Below are 16,041 nucleotides of genomic sequence, written 5' to 3'. Positions count from 1 at the left end.
TGTGTCTAGCATCACCTTTTAACTATGGTAGACTACAGCATGTGGTTTCCATTGGTTTACTGCTGGGGTATTCTGAGATCACACAAACTCACAGGCTGTCATTTTAGAGTAGAGTGCTTTTACCCACCAAGTGCTGAAAGATTGTGGCTGTGTATGGGCAGTCTCGAGGCTCTTTAAAAATAAAGTATACGCATGGCAAATTAGAGCCTTTCAGTTTTCACAATGCATGAACCAATCGAACCATAAAATAAATGTAAAACTATTTGACGAGGCGCTGAAGAGGCTATTTTAATCTTTAAAACTTTTTTCTTTTAAATAAAACATAATAACTTACCTATACACGGGTTCGTAATGTTGACGGCTAGACTTGAGTTTGTAGCAGTAAATCCATCCCAGCAAAAGCAACTGTATCCTCCTACTGTGTTGTTGCAGCTGGAGTTTAATCCACATACAGATGGTGCAGAAAGACATTCATCCACATCTAAAAGATCAAAGTGATTAATATTTAATTCATGTTAAATATGAAGTATAAGAAATATGTACACCAAAGGAAAAGAAGGGCAGGGTGAGACACAGCATGAAGAGGGTGACTAAAACAAGTAAAATATGTGCAAATAAATGATGCCAGGAGCGAAAGAAAAAGATGTTGAGTTGTACATAAGAGGATTACACTAATCAGACACTCTAAGAACTCACTTAATTTTATTGAAAGAACACAACTAGTTCAGTTTCAATGACTTATGTTTTTTTTAAGTAATATGAACAAAAGTAAACAGATTACAACCAATAAGAGAAATTTAATTTTATTGATTGAAAAAGCAATTTTTTTTATTGAAAAAGCAGTAATTTAAGAACGTACCTCTGCACAGGTTGCCAACATTGATAGGAAAGGAAAGATTTGTCACAGTGTATCCTCTCAGGCATGTGCATCTGTAGTTTCCAACAGCATTGGTGCAGTTTGCATTTGGTCCACACACACCAGGAATCTCAGTACATTCATCCACATCTTGATTTTAAAAGAGAAAAAAGTAACAAAACAAGCAGACTTTTAAACATTTGCTATTACCTGATGTTAATTAAGTTCATTATCTAGATGATCCAAATTAAAAGAAGTCTTTATTTGTAACAGACTGGATTACGTGCTAACCTCTGCTATTTCATAGAACAAATAATCCATCTAAAAGAAGCTGAATCTCAGTTGTAACCTGTCTGTTGTCACAAATTGAGAAGCCTATACTTGGAGTCTTCAGACAACAATTGGTTTTCTCACTAGTTCTTTGTTTTAGGACGGATACATATTAAGTTTTAAAGACAAAACAGTACATAACTTACATGCCAAAAATATCATAGTCATCTATGTCTGCCAAAACTAAATGATCAAAAAATCACTGTCAAACTTACCTCTGCATGGGTTGTTGATGCTGATAGGAAAGTATGGGTTAGTCACATTATATCCTCTCAGGCATGTGCAGCTGTAGTTTCCAACAGTATTGCTGCAGTTTGAATTTGGACCACACACTTCAGGAATCTCAGTACATTCATCCACATCTTGATTAAACAAAGCAAATACAATGATTTTAGATGCTTAAGGAAACCTGAGGTTAACAGTGGCTTATTATTCTGTCACGTCCCTTCACTTCTAATCAGAACCATGTTAAACAAGTAAAGAAAGTCGATTTTTTATTTTTCAAAATAGTAAAAAGCAGAATTGAACTTTTCTTTTTTAATATCTTACCAGTACATGGGTTACTAACGCTGACAAGCAGATTTGAATTGGTTGCAGTAAATCCCCTCCAGCAGGAGCAGTTGTGTCCTCCAATTGTGTTGATGCAGGTGGAGTTTGGACCACATATAGATGGTGTAAATAGACATTCATCCACATCTGCAATGAAAGATTTTCCCTTCTTAGAATTTTAATATGAGCATATTTCTAGTATTTACTGACAGTGGAAAAGACTTCAGTGTGACAGAACATTTATATGTAGGTACTTGCCTCTACAAGTGTTATTAACGCTAATCATCAGACTTGAGTTTGTTTCAGTAAATCCTCCCGTGCAAGAGCAGTTGTATCCTCCTATTGTGTTGGTGCAGATGGAGTGTGGACCACAAATAGCTGGTTCAAGCGCACATTCATCTATATCTGTGAGAGAAAGTAAAAAGTTTATCTTGTTTTCTTTCATCAGCAGTTTCAATCAAAATAATTTCAAATAATTTCAGTGAAACAATAAACCACTATTCAATAACAACATACAGGCATCAGTGTTACACTTTCACTTGAGTTTCTTGTAGTTACTCTATTTAGTCAAGGGTAATTGCCGCCTCCTACTAACATGGAACATGGAAACATGGAAAAAAGTCATTGAACAGTGGCAAGTAAAAAAGATGTAAACCCCTTTTACTTTTATTTGGTCTCATTGCCACAGGTGTATTAAATCAGGCAGCCTGCCTTTAGATACATTTGTAAAAGAACAGGACATTCTAAAGTGCTCACTGAATCTGAGTGTGCAGAATGCCACCATTGCAACAAGTCAGTTGGCAAAATTTCTTCCTTTGTAGACATTCCTGGATAAACTTTGAGGGGTATTATTGAAAAGTAGAAGTATTTAGGAACATCAGCAATTCATCCACATAGTTTCAGACCATGTAAAGTTACACAACAGATCACCGAGTACTGAAGAGCATAGTGCATAAAAGTCAGCGATGCTCTGCGACTCAACAACTGCAGATTTCCAAACCTAATCTGGCAATTACATCAGCAAAAAAAGTGGGCGCCAGGACTTTCATGGCATGGGTTTTGATGGCTGAGCAGCTGCATGCAAGCCTTACGTCACCAAGCATAATCCCAAGTGTTGGATGGAGTTGTATAAATCACACCGTCACTGGATTTTGGAGAAGCGGAAACTGACAAATCACACTTCTCTATCTGTCAGTCTGATGAACAAGTCTGGGTTGAGCAAAAGCCAGGAGAACGTTACCTGCCTGACCACTTTGTGCTAGTTGTAAAGTTTGGTGGAGGAGGGATAATGATATGGGGTTGCAGACCAAGACATTGTGTACACTTGTATGCTTCAAATATTGTGGGAGGAATTTGGGGAAGAACCTTTTCTATTCCAGCATGACTGAGCCTCAGAGCACAAAGCAGGCCCACGAATCCAATGTTGGGTGAGTTTAGTGTGGAAGATCTTGACTAGCAGAGTCTCTATCTTACAAACCTGAAAAGGCAAAATCACTTACCTATACATGGGTTAATAATGCTGATAGTTAAGTTTGAGCTGGTTGCAGTAAATCCAGTCCAGCAAGAGCAACTGTATCCTCCTGCTGTATTAGCGCAGTTGGAATTTGATCCACATGTAGATAGTGTAGATAGACATTCATCTACATCTGTGAAACACATTGATTTAATTTATTATATGTTTAAGTACATTTTACAAGCACACATGTTCAATATTATATTTGTCCATTTTCATCCATAAAACCTGAAAGGCCTCTGACATTACTGAACCTAAAGCTTGATGACTTACCCCTACAAGGGTTACTAATGTTAACCCTTAGACTTGAGTTTGTAGCAGTAAATCCATTCCAGCAAAAGCAATTGTATCCTCCTACTGTGTTGATGCAGGTGGAGTTTGGACCACACACAGATGGAGCTAACAGACATTCATCCACATCTGCAAGATTGATAAACAATTATTTATGCTCATTTTCACTGTTAGCAGTCATAAAGCTTCATCTAACAACACAAATCCAGCTTACCACTACAAGAGTTATTAACACTGATGCTTAGACTTGAGTTGGTTATGTTAAATCCAGACCAGCAAGAACAGCTGTATCCTCCTACTGTGTTGATGCAGGTGGAGTTTGGACCGCAAATGGACGGTTCAGACAAACATTCCTCCATATCTGTAATGACAATGACCTGTGATTCTTGCACCAACTTATTTTCAGTATTGGAAGAGTGATTTATCATTGAAACACTAACCGTCAACAAAACACAATACCAACATTTAGACTCTCACCTACACAGGAGTTATTAACACTGACACCTAGACTTGAGTTTACTGAAGTGAATCCAGTCCAGCAAGAGCAACTGTATCCTCCTACTGTGTTGTTGCACATGGAGTTTAATCCACATACAGATGGTGCAAACAGACATTCATCTATATCTAAAAGAGAAATATGATTATTTGATGAATATTTTTTGTTTTCACAGCGTAATGGTGCAAAAGTACATTTTCAGACCATGTAAATATAAAGGAAAATTACACATTCTTTGAAATATAATAAAGCACAGATATTTTGACAGTATTTTCAGTGTGAGAATGAACTAATTCACTATAAACACCATTACCTTTTTTTACCCATGCCAGTAAATATAGAGCCAACTGTAACACATATAGCATTCTGTTGTTTCTAAACCATCAAGTACCTCTAAGGTCAATAATTAAAACAAAAAAATCTATGTTGAAAAAGAATGTTTTATTTTCTTGCATTAAAATTATGCCCAAGTAGCTACTATATATGACAGAGAAGCATCAATGAACATCAGCACTTATTAAGAACGTAAAGATTTAAGAATCTGCACAATTAAACAAATTGTATTTGCCCCCTTGCTACTATGTAAAACCCCTTCCTGTCCCTACGCCTCTGCACATTGTGTCTATGATTGAACAGATGATACAGAGCAGATACAAAAACTTGCTGCATCTTTAATAGTCATATATGTTCTTTCTGTCACTCCAGCACTAGTCTCTCGATTCCACCCATTCAGATTTAGGTCTTTGTCCTCCAAAATTGCCACAGTGTAGTGAGCTTGAATTGCTGGTTGTTTATCCTTCTCACAACGCCAAAATTAGCCTCTGGTGCTAATGAAGACATGAAATAAAAGTAGCTGAAGCTACAAGTTTCATGCACAGGTTTTCCACCTAAATTTGAGCCTTTACTCTAAACTTGCGTCAGTGAGGCGTTGATGAGAAGAAACAAGTCTGCATTATTGTGTGTACAGCTGTTTATGATGTTGGCCTCCAATGATTATGAAAAAGGACAATGAATGAAAAAATTATTATTGTGCAGCATCGCGTTTCACAATGATGCTTTAATTTTTTTTCCTGCTACAGGGTCCGTGACCCAATCACATATAGTTAGGTTTCATTTTAGATACATGATACTAGAAATTATTCCTATAGTTTTATTTAGCAAAGCTCATGATGTTTCTCCCTTCCTGGATCAGGGCCTTGTCGTGGCGGAAGGGCTTGTGTAGTCTAGAGATCTTCAGAGCTAAGTCGTCAGGAGCAATATGCTCCTAGGAGGGTCTCGCACAGTGAACAGGTCTGGACTGAAGACCCAGACTAACATGATCCAAAAAACCCACCATGAAAAATGGGTACAGAATACTGTGTACCCTTCCTTGGGATAGGGGCACTGGGACCTGCCCCTGGAGCCAGGCCTGGGGAGTAGTGTCTCCTGGCGAGCGCCTGGTGACCGGGAAACCCACGTAACCTGGCCGGGCCCAACCTGAAGAGGCAATGTAGGAGGACCATGTGGGCCCGCATGGGGGAGTGGTGCAGTGCTGCACAGGCAGTGGGAGATTGCAGGGGGGCCCTCGGCAGCCTAGGCCCTTGTGGCAGAAACTGGCTTGATAGGGGTCAGTCCCTCTCCTACTCAGGGGTTGCACAGGGTGAGAGAAAGCAGGCGGGAGTGGAGATACTCACGAGTCCCTGGCTGGCGGCCGTGCAGTTGGAGTTTGTCCGGGTGGATGAGAGGGTTGCCTCAATGCGAAGTAGAGTTGCAGAGAGGAAAACTCTGACTGTTATGTGTGCTCATGCAACAAACAACAGGTCAGAGTATTTGGCCTTCTTGGAGAAAGTGGGCGGGGTTTTGGAAAGGGTCCCGCCTACAGACTCCATAGTCTTACTGGGGTACTTCAATGCTCATGTTGGCAAAGACTGGGAGACCTGGAAAGGCGTGATTGGGAAGAACAGCCTGCCCGATCTAAACCCGAATGGTGAATTGTTATTGGACTTCTGTGCCAGACATGGATTGTCCATAACAAACCCTTTAAGACTTTGGTTTTAGACTTGTTTTGTTTCATCTGACTTGGTACCGTATGTTCTGGACACTCGGGTAAAGAGAGGTGCTGAGCTATCAACTGATCACCATCTGGTGGTGAGTTGGATCAAATGGCAAGGAAAACTGATGGTCAGACCCAGTAGGCCCAAGTGAATAGTGAGGGTGTGCTGGGAACGATTGTCGGAGGCCCCTGTTGGGAATGATTTCAACTCCCACCTCCGGAAGAGCTTTTCTAATTTCCCGGGCGAGGTAGGGGACATAGACTCTGAATGGACCCTGGGTAAAAAACCTCCACAGCGGAAGCTACCAGGCATAGCTGTGGCCAAAAGCTTGTGGTTGCCTGTCGGGGTGGTAATCCAAGAAACCCCTGGTGAACACCAGTCTTGAGGGAGGCCATCAAGCTGAAGTAAGAGGCCTTTAGGGACTGGATGGCCAGAAGGACTCCTGACTCAGCAGAGACGTACCGACTGGCGACAAAGGTGACAGCCGTAATGGTGGCAGAAGCAAAATCCAGGGCGTGGGAGGAGTTTGGTGAAGCCATGGAAAAAGAGATTTGGTCGGCTATAACGAGGCTCTGAACAACTGCCCGATGACTCAGGAGTGGTCGGGGTGGCTGTGCCCAAGGTGTATTCGGCAAGGGTGGAGAAACTCTGACTTCAAATGAGGATATTGTCGGCTGGTGGAAGGGGCACTTGTTAATCCGAGAGACATGCCTCCCTCACAGGAGTCAGGGCCGGAGGCCTCTGGCATGTCAAGCTCCATTTCCCTGGTGGAGGTCACTGAGGTAGTTGGCAAGCTCTTCAGTGGCAAGGCACCGGGGATGGATGAGATTCGTCTGGAGATGCTTAAGGCTCTGGATATTGTGGGGCTTTCATGGCTGACAAAGGTCAACCTCAGGAACAGTACCCTTGGACTGGCAGAGCGGGGTGGTGGTCCCCATTTTTAAAAAAGGAGGCCGGAAGGTGTGTGCCAACTATCGAGGTATCACACTGCTCAGCCTCCCTGGGAAAGTCTATGCCAAGGTGCTGGATAGGAGACTCTGACCGATAGTTGAACCTCAGATTGAGGAGGAACAATGAGGACTCCGTACCGGCCGTAAAACAATGGACCAGCTTTTCAGCCTCTCACAGATTGCTGAGGGGGCATGGGAGTTTGACAACCCAGTCTACATGTGTTTTGTGGATTTGGAGATGGCTTACGACCGGGTTCCCCTAGATATCTTGTGGAAGGTCCATCGGGAGTATAAGCTACTACTCCAGGCCATTTGATCTCTGTACTCCCGGAATGAGAGCTGTGTTCATAAACTCAGCATTAAGTCGGACTCTTTCGGTATTAGCGTTGGGCTCCACTCCTGTTCATGATATTCATGGACAGGGTGTGAAGTCATAGCCAAGGTCAGGAGGGCATTATGTGTGGAGGCCGGAGGTTGGTGTCTCTGCTATTTGCAGACAATGTTGTTCTTTTGGTTGAATCACATGGATGCTTCCAGCGCTCCCTGGAGCGGTTTGCAGCCGAGTGTGAAGCGGTTGGTATGCGGATCAGCATCTCCAAATCTGAATCCATGGCCTTAGCTGGAAAAGGATGGCATGCCCACTCCAGGTAAGGGGAAAGGACTTGCCCCAGGTGGAGGAGTTTAAGTTTCTCGGGGTCTTGTTCACGAGTGATGGGAAGAGGGATCGTGAGATCGGCCGCAGGCTGGGACAGGCAGCAGCAGTAATGCGGTCACTATACCGGACTGTAGTGGTGTAGAGGGAGCTGAGCCACAAGGCAAAGCTCTCTGTTTACCAGTCGGTCTATATCCCGACCCTCACCTATGGTCATGAGCTGTGGGTAATGACTGAATGAGATCGCAAATACAAGTGGCAGAAATTAGGTTTCTTTGCAGGGTGACAGGATACACTCTATTTCACAGGGTGAGGAGCTCGGGGTACAGCCGCTACTCCTCCGCATTGAGAGGAGCCAGCTGAGGCGGTTCAGGCATCTGATTCGGATGCCCCCTGGATGCCTCCTGCTGGGGGTGTACCAGGCATGGCCTACCAAGCGATAAGGCACCGGGGTCGTCCTAGGACCCACTGGAGAGATTCCCTCTTCAAGTTGGCCTGGGAGCGGCTTGGGGTCCCTGTGAATGAGCTGGAAGGAGTTGCAGGGGACAGGGTCATCTGGGATTCTCTGCTCTCCCAACTGCTACCGCATCCGTATCTGAATTAAGTGGTTAACAACAACGATGATGTTTCTAGGACTTTTTATGAACCGAAATAAAAATCTGTCTTGGTTAGCCCACCTTAGACGCAGCTTAGATAACATCTTATTTGCCTGCTTATCTGAATTTTCCATTCCAACTTCAATGGCAAAGAAGTTCCATACAGACACTGGTGGAAAATTTTAATAGTAAGCTAACTTCAGCTTTCTGCCTTGGACAGCTGATTAGCCTTGTTGTACAAAATAGGTGATGGACAAAGTGTGCTTATGAAAAAAATTGACATGAATTCACACTCATGTCCTGATTGGGAACACTTTGACTTCCCAGACGAGTACAACTGTTACAGGAGTTAATGAGTGGTGGCCTGAATAATGACAGTATGCCTGTGTTGTTCCACCTCAAATTCATATCCTTCTTCTCAAGTCATGTCCTCGTGCACATTAACTATACAGAAACCAACACCAAGCAACACACTGGAACTACAGAAAGCAAAGAAGTTCAAGAAAGACTGAACAGCTGGAAGGTTGACACAGACAAAAGCAGCTGTGTAACCAACATTTTTTCAAATTTTTCATTTCGTAGGTCCAGTGCAAGTTGATCAGGTTGACCACTCAAACATGGCGAATGCGCAGACGCATCACCTCAGATTGACAACAACAGACAACATTACATTAAGTACATTATACTTCTTGAATTTGCACATTTACAGAATCCATTGAAGAGAATTTCAAGCTAGCAGATCACACACTGTTGAACTTTCTTCACATTAATATGTGTTTTGATTTAAAGATGGTATTAAAAACACTAATTTTAAATTCAACAGCAACATTAAATTGGCATTTAATATCTTACCAATGCAAGGGTTACTGATGCGGACATTTAGATTTGCATTGGGAACAGCAAATCCATCACGGCAAGAGCAGCTGTATCCTCCCACTGTGTTGTTGCAGGTGGAGTGTGAACCACAAGGTGATGGTGTGAACAGACACTCATCCACATCTGCAAAATAAGTACACAGATGTGATCACAACTTTTGAAAATTAGTCTTTTAGGAGATTCATTTTATTATATAATATTTTCAGTTTCAAGTTCAAGTTTTCAGTCAGTTTACAGCATAAGTGTTTGGATAATGATGAAATACTGCAGGTGTCTCAATAAACTTGCACATCGCTAATTCAACAGAAAATGCTTTATCATATTCAAACAAGCATTTTTCTTATTGAACTTAAAATCACTTGAGCAGGTTTTATTTTTTAAGTTTAGTATTTTATCTATGTGAGGGATAAAGGGGTGTTTTGAGTGTGTTGCAATGAATCCAATCCAGAAAGAGCAAATGTATGCCCCTATTGTTTAGGAGCAGGTGGAGTTTAATGTTCCACACACTGACAGTGCAGAGAGACATTCATCCATACCTGTGCAATAATTTTATTTTTCTTACATATTAAACTGATAATTTGTAGCCACACAAGGCTACATATTGCTATGGTCAGAAGAAAACCTTGTATCTCCAAAACGGTAACTTTTTTCTTTTACAGGAGTAAACGTGTGAATTTTTGTGTGAATAGCGGTTTTGTTCGCAGTTTTTTTAATAGACCTTTTCTGCTGCTTACAGCAAGGACTTGAACCATCATGGCAGTTATTCAATCATAAAGACATTTGTGGACTATGCAGCACTTCTGTTCTTCAGACTGATCCTTTGCTTAATTCAATTAGCTTGGAATTAGCTCGGTTTATACAGAGACTGAAGATGTGTATATAGCATGCAGGTGTTTGTTACTGCTGGGTGTGTTTATTGCCTTGCAGGTGGGAGTGACACCCACAGGGATCCTTGAGACAGAACATTATATTTTGGCTTCTGCTTCTAGTTTGTAATGGTTCTTTGCATATTGTCAGAATCCAGTGAAATATATTCTAGGCGAATTTTGGATCACATACTGTATGTTTCCACATGTGAATACATTAATGGAGTGTAAAGAAAACAAACATTTCTATATTTAACAGCAAAATATTAAACTGATATTTAACAACTCACCTGTACAAGGGTTAGTAATGTTTACAGTAAGATTTGAGTTTGTTGCAGTAAATCCAAGCCAGCATGAGCAATTGTATCCTCCTATTGTGTTGGTGCAGGTAGAGTTTGGACCACAAGCAGATGGAGTGGACAGACATTCATCCACATCTGTGAAATAAATACAGAGGTTTTGTCTTGTAACTGTGTCTATCATCAGCTATTATGCACTGTCACTGTTTGTGGATTAAAATGTGCAGAGCTGAGTTTTCTGTAAAAGTTAACTCATTTAGGAAAAATCAAACATGTAATTTGACTAAAGACACTCAAACTTTGGGTTTTAAAGTGAACATCAAGGCATTAGGCATTAGGGGTTAGTACACAAGGAGCAAAATGCAGCTGACTTCAGTGTTTGTGTTCACAATGCTGTACAATATTCAATATATATATATATATATATATATATATATATATATATATATATATATAAACTTATACACAGGGCTATGGGCCCTGGCCAAATAAACATGTTTTGTTAATTGTTAATATAAAAAGAATTAAAAACATAACCTCTACAAATGATTGGAGCAAATAACACTGATTTGCAAATGTTATTGCAAGATTCATTTGTATTTGACTAATTTAAAAAAAATTACAATTCAAATAGTAATTGCCCTAATTATAACCCTACTATATCAGTGCTCAATAACACCATGACAGACATCACAGCTTGCAAACAGTTTTTGTAGCCAGCTAGGAGTCTTTCTTTTCATTTAGTTCTTCTAGAGCTACGATATTTTTGGGCTGTGTTGCATGCACTGCATGTTTAAGGCTACGTTCACGTTACCAGGTTGAAGTGGCAAAAATCCTAATGTTTTCAAATCCTAATGTTGTTTTCAAATCCGATTTGAGCAATTTTCATATGTGGTCCTAGATCGGATACGTATCCGATTCATGGGCAAGCGACCATAATGTGATGCTCAGATCGGAATCCATGTGCTTGTTTCCCCACTGTGCATACGCCATCATTCAGCATTACTCTGGCAGCTGCACCAAACAGAAGTTAAAGCCTGTAAACGATGGAAAAGAAACGTTCTAATGATGAACATCTGAAAGCTGTTTAGAGTTCATTATCTTCACAGGAAAGGCTGGTTCTTACATTAGCCTTTTTTCTGATGATGAACATGACGCACACGATTCTTATGACGTTGCTGAGTAGGATGTGCACATGCGGGTTATTTCAGGATGCCGCTTCGTTCAGATTAATGACCGACTTGAATCACTTACCTAAACAAGTGTAAGCCATCCTGTCAGAGAGATCGGATTGGAGTAAAAAATCGGATTTGAGGAAAAAGACTTGTAATGTGAACGTAGCTTAAGATCTACCCATAAACTTTCAATGATGTATAAGTTACGGGACTGTGAGGGTCCCATGGGGAGACGGCCAGCTCCAAGGCATTTCAGCAACGTGGTCAGGGACTCCCCAGCCACACATAGAACCCCTACTGGCTCCCCAGTATCGTCAGAGTGCCATCCGAGTGCCATCATTGCCCCATTGGCACCCCTCAGCAGCTTCAGGGTCACATCAGTTGCTCAGGAGGGCTGCGGTGGACTGACCAAAGGCCTATATGGAGGGGAGGCGCTTGGTCTGGTGGGACTAAAGAGAAGCTGAATTTTGGGTAACAACTTTGAGTTGTCTGAGTTTCTTTTGAGAACCCCCCACGCTGCATTATAAGAGATCAACCTTATCCACACCTATTTAGATGTTGTTTTACATACTTAAGATGTTGGCTTTTGTGATAAGCTTGCAGGTAAGGTTTCCTTCTGATGACCCTTCCAGCCAACCCCATTTCACCCCTTGCCCATAACACTTGGCCATTACTCTGGTTCAATTGCTCTGGTTTGAGCATTCACACTTGGCTACATGGCCCTCCAAAAATGTAGGCTTTTCAGAGGCACACTCTCAAAGTGTTATGAGAAAGCGAGAAAAAAAAAAAAAACGCTACATAAGCAATCAAAGAAACCCACAAATGTATTTTCTCTGTAAAAAATTATTTTTTTTTATATCTTTGATAATGTCATTTCACCATTTTTATTTCATTTCAATGTATTTTGGTCCATTCCAAATCTTATAAAACTCACTAGTAGTAAACTGACGTCTCAGTAGATAGCTTGCTTAATTTCCTGTTTCAATTTAGATGATGCAGCATCTCCATTCTGCTGCGTCATAATTCTGGCGCACCCCTCTTTCAAAGTTGTTAAACTGTACCCCAGAAAGAGTGTCCAAATTTTTGCAAGGTTCCTGAACTTTACTGGAACTCTGCTATAGCTGCAGACTGGCAAGGAAGTCTTGCCATGATCATCCGCTGATCATTTCTAATGAGAATCTTTGACTTACGTTCTAAAACTCTACCCCAGAAAGAGTGTCCAAACTTTTGCACATGCCACAATTAAGTTTTCTATTTTATAACTTAATGAAACATAAAGTAGCTGTGCATTGTAGTAAAATTATACTTTATTGTAATGCATATTATACAGATTTACCACAGAAATCAGACATTTGTAGCTGTGATTTTTACTACAGTTAAAGGGGGTTTAGTTCCATGCATCATTGTGTCTAGCATCACCTTTTAACTATGGTAGACTACAGCATGTGGTTTCCATTGGTTTACTGCTGGGGTATTCTGAGATCACACAAACTCACAGGCTGTCATTTTAGAGTAGAGTGCTTTTACCCACCAAGTGCTGAAAGATTGTGGCTGTGTATGGGCAGTCTCGAGGCTCTTTAAAAATAAAGTATACGCATAGCAAACTAGAGCCTTTCACTTTTCAAAATGCATGAACCAATCGAACCATAAAATAAATGTAAAACAAATTGACGAGGCGCTGAAGAGGCTATTTTAATCTTTAAAACTTTTTTCTTTTAAATAAAACATAATAACTTACCTATACACGGGTTCGTAATGTTGACGGCTAGACTTGAGTTTGTAGCAGTAAATCCATCCCAGCAAAAGCAACTGTATCCTCCTACTGTGTTGTTGCAGCTGGAGTTTAATCCACATACAGATGGTGCAGAAACACATTCATCCACATCTAAAAGATCAAAGTGATTCATATTTAATTCATGTTAAATATGAAGTATAAGAAATATGTACACCAAAGGAAAAGAAGGGCAGGGTGAGACACAGCATGAAGAGAGTGACTAAAACAAGTAAAATATGTGCAAATAAATGATGCCAGGAGCCAAAGAAAAAGATGTTGAGTTGTACATAAGAAGATTACACTAATCAGACACTCTAAGAACTCACTTAATTTTATTGAAAGAACACAACTAGTTCAGTTTCAATGACTTATGTGTTTGTTAAGTAATATCAACAAAAGAAAACAGATTACAACCAATAACAGAGAAATTTAATTTTCTTGATCGACAAAGCAATTTTTTTATTGAAAATGCAGTAATTTAAAAACCTACCTCTGCATGGGTTGCTGCTGTTGATAGTAAAGTATGGATTTGTGACATTATATCCATTCAGGCATGTGCAAGTGTAGCTTCCTGCAGCATTGGTGCAGATTGCATTTGGACCACACACATTAGGAATCTCAATACATTCATCAGCATCTTGATTAAAGAAAGTGACAAAACAAAGAGACTTTTGAACATTGAGCATTAAACAGTGTTCAATGCAGTCTGTAATTCACAAGGTCAAACTCAAAATGATGGCCTTCATGTATGTATTACACTGGATGCTCTGCTAACTTCTGTTATTTATACGAGATGTGTAATGCTCAAAAACCTTTACTGTTGCAGGTAATTACTATGAATACTCAAGGATGGTTAAAGGCATTGATTGTAATATGAAATTATTCTGAGCAAGACTGTCATAGTAAATCGCTATCTGTACTGAAAAATGGTAAAAACTGACTTTCAAATGTTCCTCTACATGGAGTGCTCACATTAATAGGAACATACAGATTCATCACATTATATACAGTAGACCACACATTTCAGGAAACCCAGCAGATTCATCCACAGCCTGATTTATGAAAGGAAAAAAAAAGAATTTGAATCATTATCTATTAATCAGTGTTAATTATTAATAATATAAACAATACCCATTTATATTACACATGTGGCATTGGGGGAACCAGCAGGGAGTAAAAGTGTTGAGGTGCCATGTCCTTCACTCTGGTCTCCTCCTACACGGCCCGCTGATGTGTCTGTGTTTGTATATGCGTATGTGTATGTGTGAGGGTGGACAACATGGACAGGCCGCTGACTGGCTACAGCTGCTAAAGGAGAACCCTACGCTGGCCACTTGTAATGTTCTAAACATCTGGCATTTCTACATAAAAGGATATGGCTGTATTGATTAAAAATAAATAATGTGGTCGGTCCACCAGACCACTGAATAGCACACACATCAACACCACACAAGGGTTAAATTGTACTGGATTGATGCATTTAACTTTAAAACGCAGACATTTTTCTTCTGAGGGAGCATCTCCCCTAGACGGCCAGAGCAAGGTCTGTGCACTAGTCTCAAAAATCCAGTTGTTTTTTTATACGCAGATGTGTCATAGTGCAAAAAGTATCGTGAAAGATTTGTAAAACAACTGGTCGACAAACGTACCTCTGCATGGGTTGCCAACATTGATAGGAAAGGAAAGATTTGTCACAGTGTATCCTCTCAGGCATGTGCAGCTGTAGCTTCCAACAGCATTGGTGCAGTTTGCATTTGGTCCACACACACCAGGAATCTCAGTACATTCATCCACATCTTGATTTTAAAAGAGAAAAAAGTAACAAAACAAGCAGACTTTTAAACATTTGCTATTACCTGATGTTAATTAAGTTCATTATCTAGATGATCCAAATTAAAAGAAGTCTTTATTTGTAACAGACTGGATTATGTGCTAACCTCTGCTATTTCATAGAACACATAGTCCATCTAAAAGAAGCTGAATCTCAGTTGTAACATGTCTGTTGTCACAAATTGAGAAGACTTGGAGTCTTCAGAGAACAATTGGTTTTCTCACTAGTTCTTTGTTTTAGGACGGATACATATTAAGTTTTAAAGACAAAACTGTACATAACTTGGAGTAGGCAAATATTCTAAGAAGCAAAGTCAACATCTTAATAATAAAATCTTGACCGATTACTTTGCATGGCATGTTGTGTATCCCTTTTTAATGGAATAAAATGCCAAAAATATCATAGTCATCTATGTCTGCCAAAACTAAATGATCAAAAAATCACTGTCAAACTTACCTCTGCATGGGTTGTTGATGCTGATAGGAAAGTATGGATTAGTCACATTATATCCTCTCAGGCATGTGCAGCTGTAGTTTCCAACAGCATTGGTGCAGTTTGCATGTGGACCACACACATCAGGAATCTCAGTACATTCATCCACATCTTGATTAAACAAAGCAAATACAATCATTTTAGATGCTTAAGGAAACCTGAGATTAACAGTGGCTTATTATTCTGTCACGTCCATTCACTTCTAATCAGAACCATGTTAAACAAGTAAAGAAAGTCGATTTTTTATTTTTCAAAATAGGAAAAAGCAGAATTGAACTTTCTAACCACAAACTAATAAGATATATAAGGGGAAGCGTCCTTTGGCTTCTCTGGGCCTGGCAAAACCAATTTCTTGTCTAAATTGCTCAAGTCATTTTTCTCTTATATGTATGAAATATATATACATATATATATATATATATATATATATATATATATATATATATATATATGTATGAAAGT

The 16,041-nt window shown here is 40.0% G+C and overlaps 2 protein-coding genes across 2 annotated transcripts in view; both read right to left on the bottom strand.

Moving 5' to 3' along the window:
- The window catches only part of LOC108440974 (fibrillin-3-like), a 62,199-nt gene extending 61,757 nt beyond the window's left edge, over positions 1-442 (bottom strand). The window contains exon 1 of the mRNA XM_037538111.1: positions 335-442. The gene's annotated coding sequence lies outside the window, so the exon portion shown is untranslated. The remainder of the gene's footprint in view (positions 1-334) is intronic.
- Positions 443-5,185: 4,743 nt separating this feature from the next.
- LOC119263269 (adhesion G protein-coupled receptor E1-like) lies at positions 5,186-15,718 on the bottom strand. Its single transcript, XM_037538110.1, has 9 exons — positions 15,544-15,718; positions 14,906-15,052; positions 13,747-13,893; positions 13,221-13,367; positions 10,299-10,445; positions 9,119-9,265; positions 8,104-8,185; positions 5,399-5,654; positions 5,186-5,299 (listed from the first exon to the last, which is right to left on the bottom strand). Exons 1-9 carry the CDS (start codon positions 15,716-15,718, stop codon positions 5,186-5,188), a joined length of 1,362 nt encoding a protein of 453 aa, XP_037394007.1.
- Between the last annotated feature and the right edge of the window lie 323 nt (positions 15,719-16,041).

The sequence above is a fragment of the Pygocentrus nattereri genome, chromosome 4 (genome assembly GCF_015220715.1).
Source record: "Pygocentrus nattereri isolate fPygNat1 chromosome 4, fPygNat1.pri, whole genome shotgun sequence".
NCBI classification, from domain to species: Eukaryota; Metazoa; Chordata; class Actinopteri; order Characiformes; family Serrasalmidae; genus Pygocentrus; species Pygocentrus nattereri.
Note: the sequence above shows the minus strand (reverse complement) of the source record. Positions and strands in the feature narration are given on the sequence as shown.

Bases quoted from the DNA above. Each gene is read 5' to 3' on its own strand.
- LOC119263269 (XM_037538110.1), bottom strand. From the start codon at position 15,718: ATGATTGTATTTGCTTTGTTTAATCAAGATGTGGATGAATGTACTGAG. The intron at 13,368-13,746 runs GTAGGTTTTTAA...TTGATCTTTTAG, and splicing joins CAGCAGCAACCCATGCAGAG to ATGTGGATGAATGTGTTTCT. The intron at 5,300-5,398 runs GTACACAGTATT...AGACCCTCCTAG, and splicing joins TGCCCCTATCCCAAGGAAGG to GAGCATATTGCTCCTGACGA.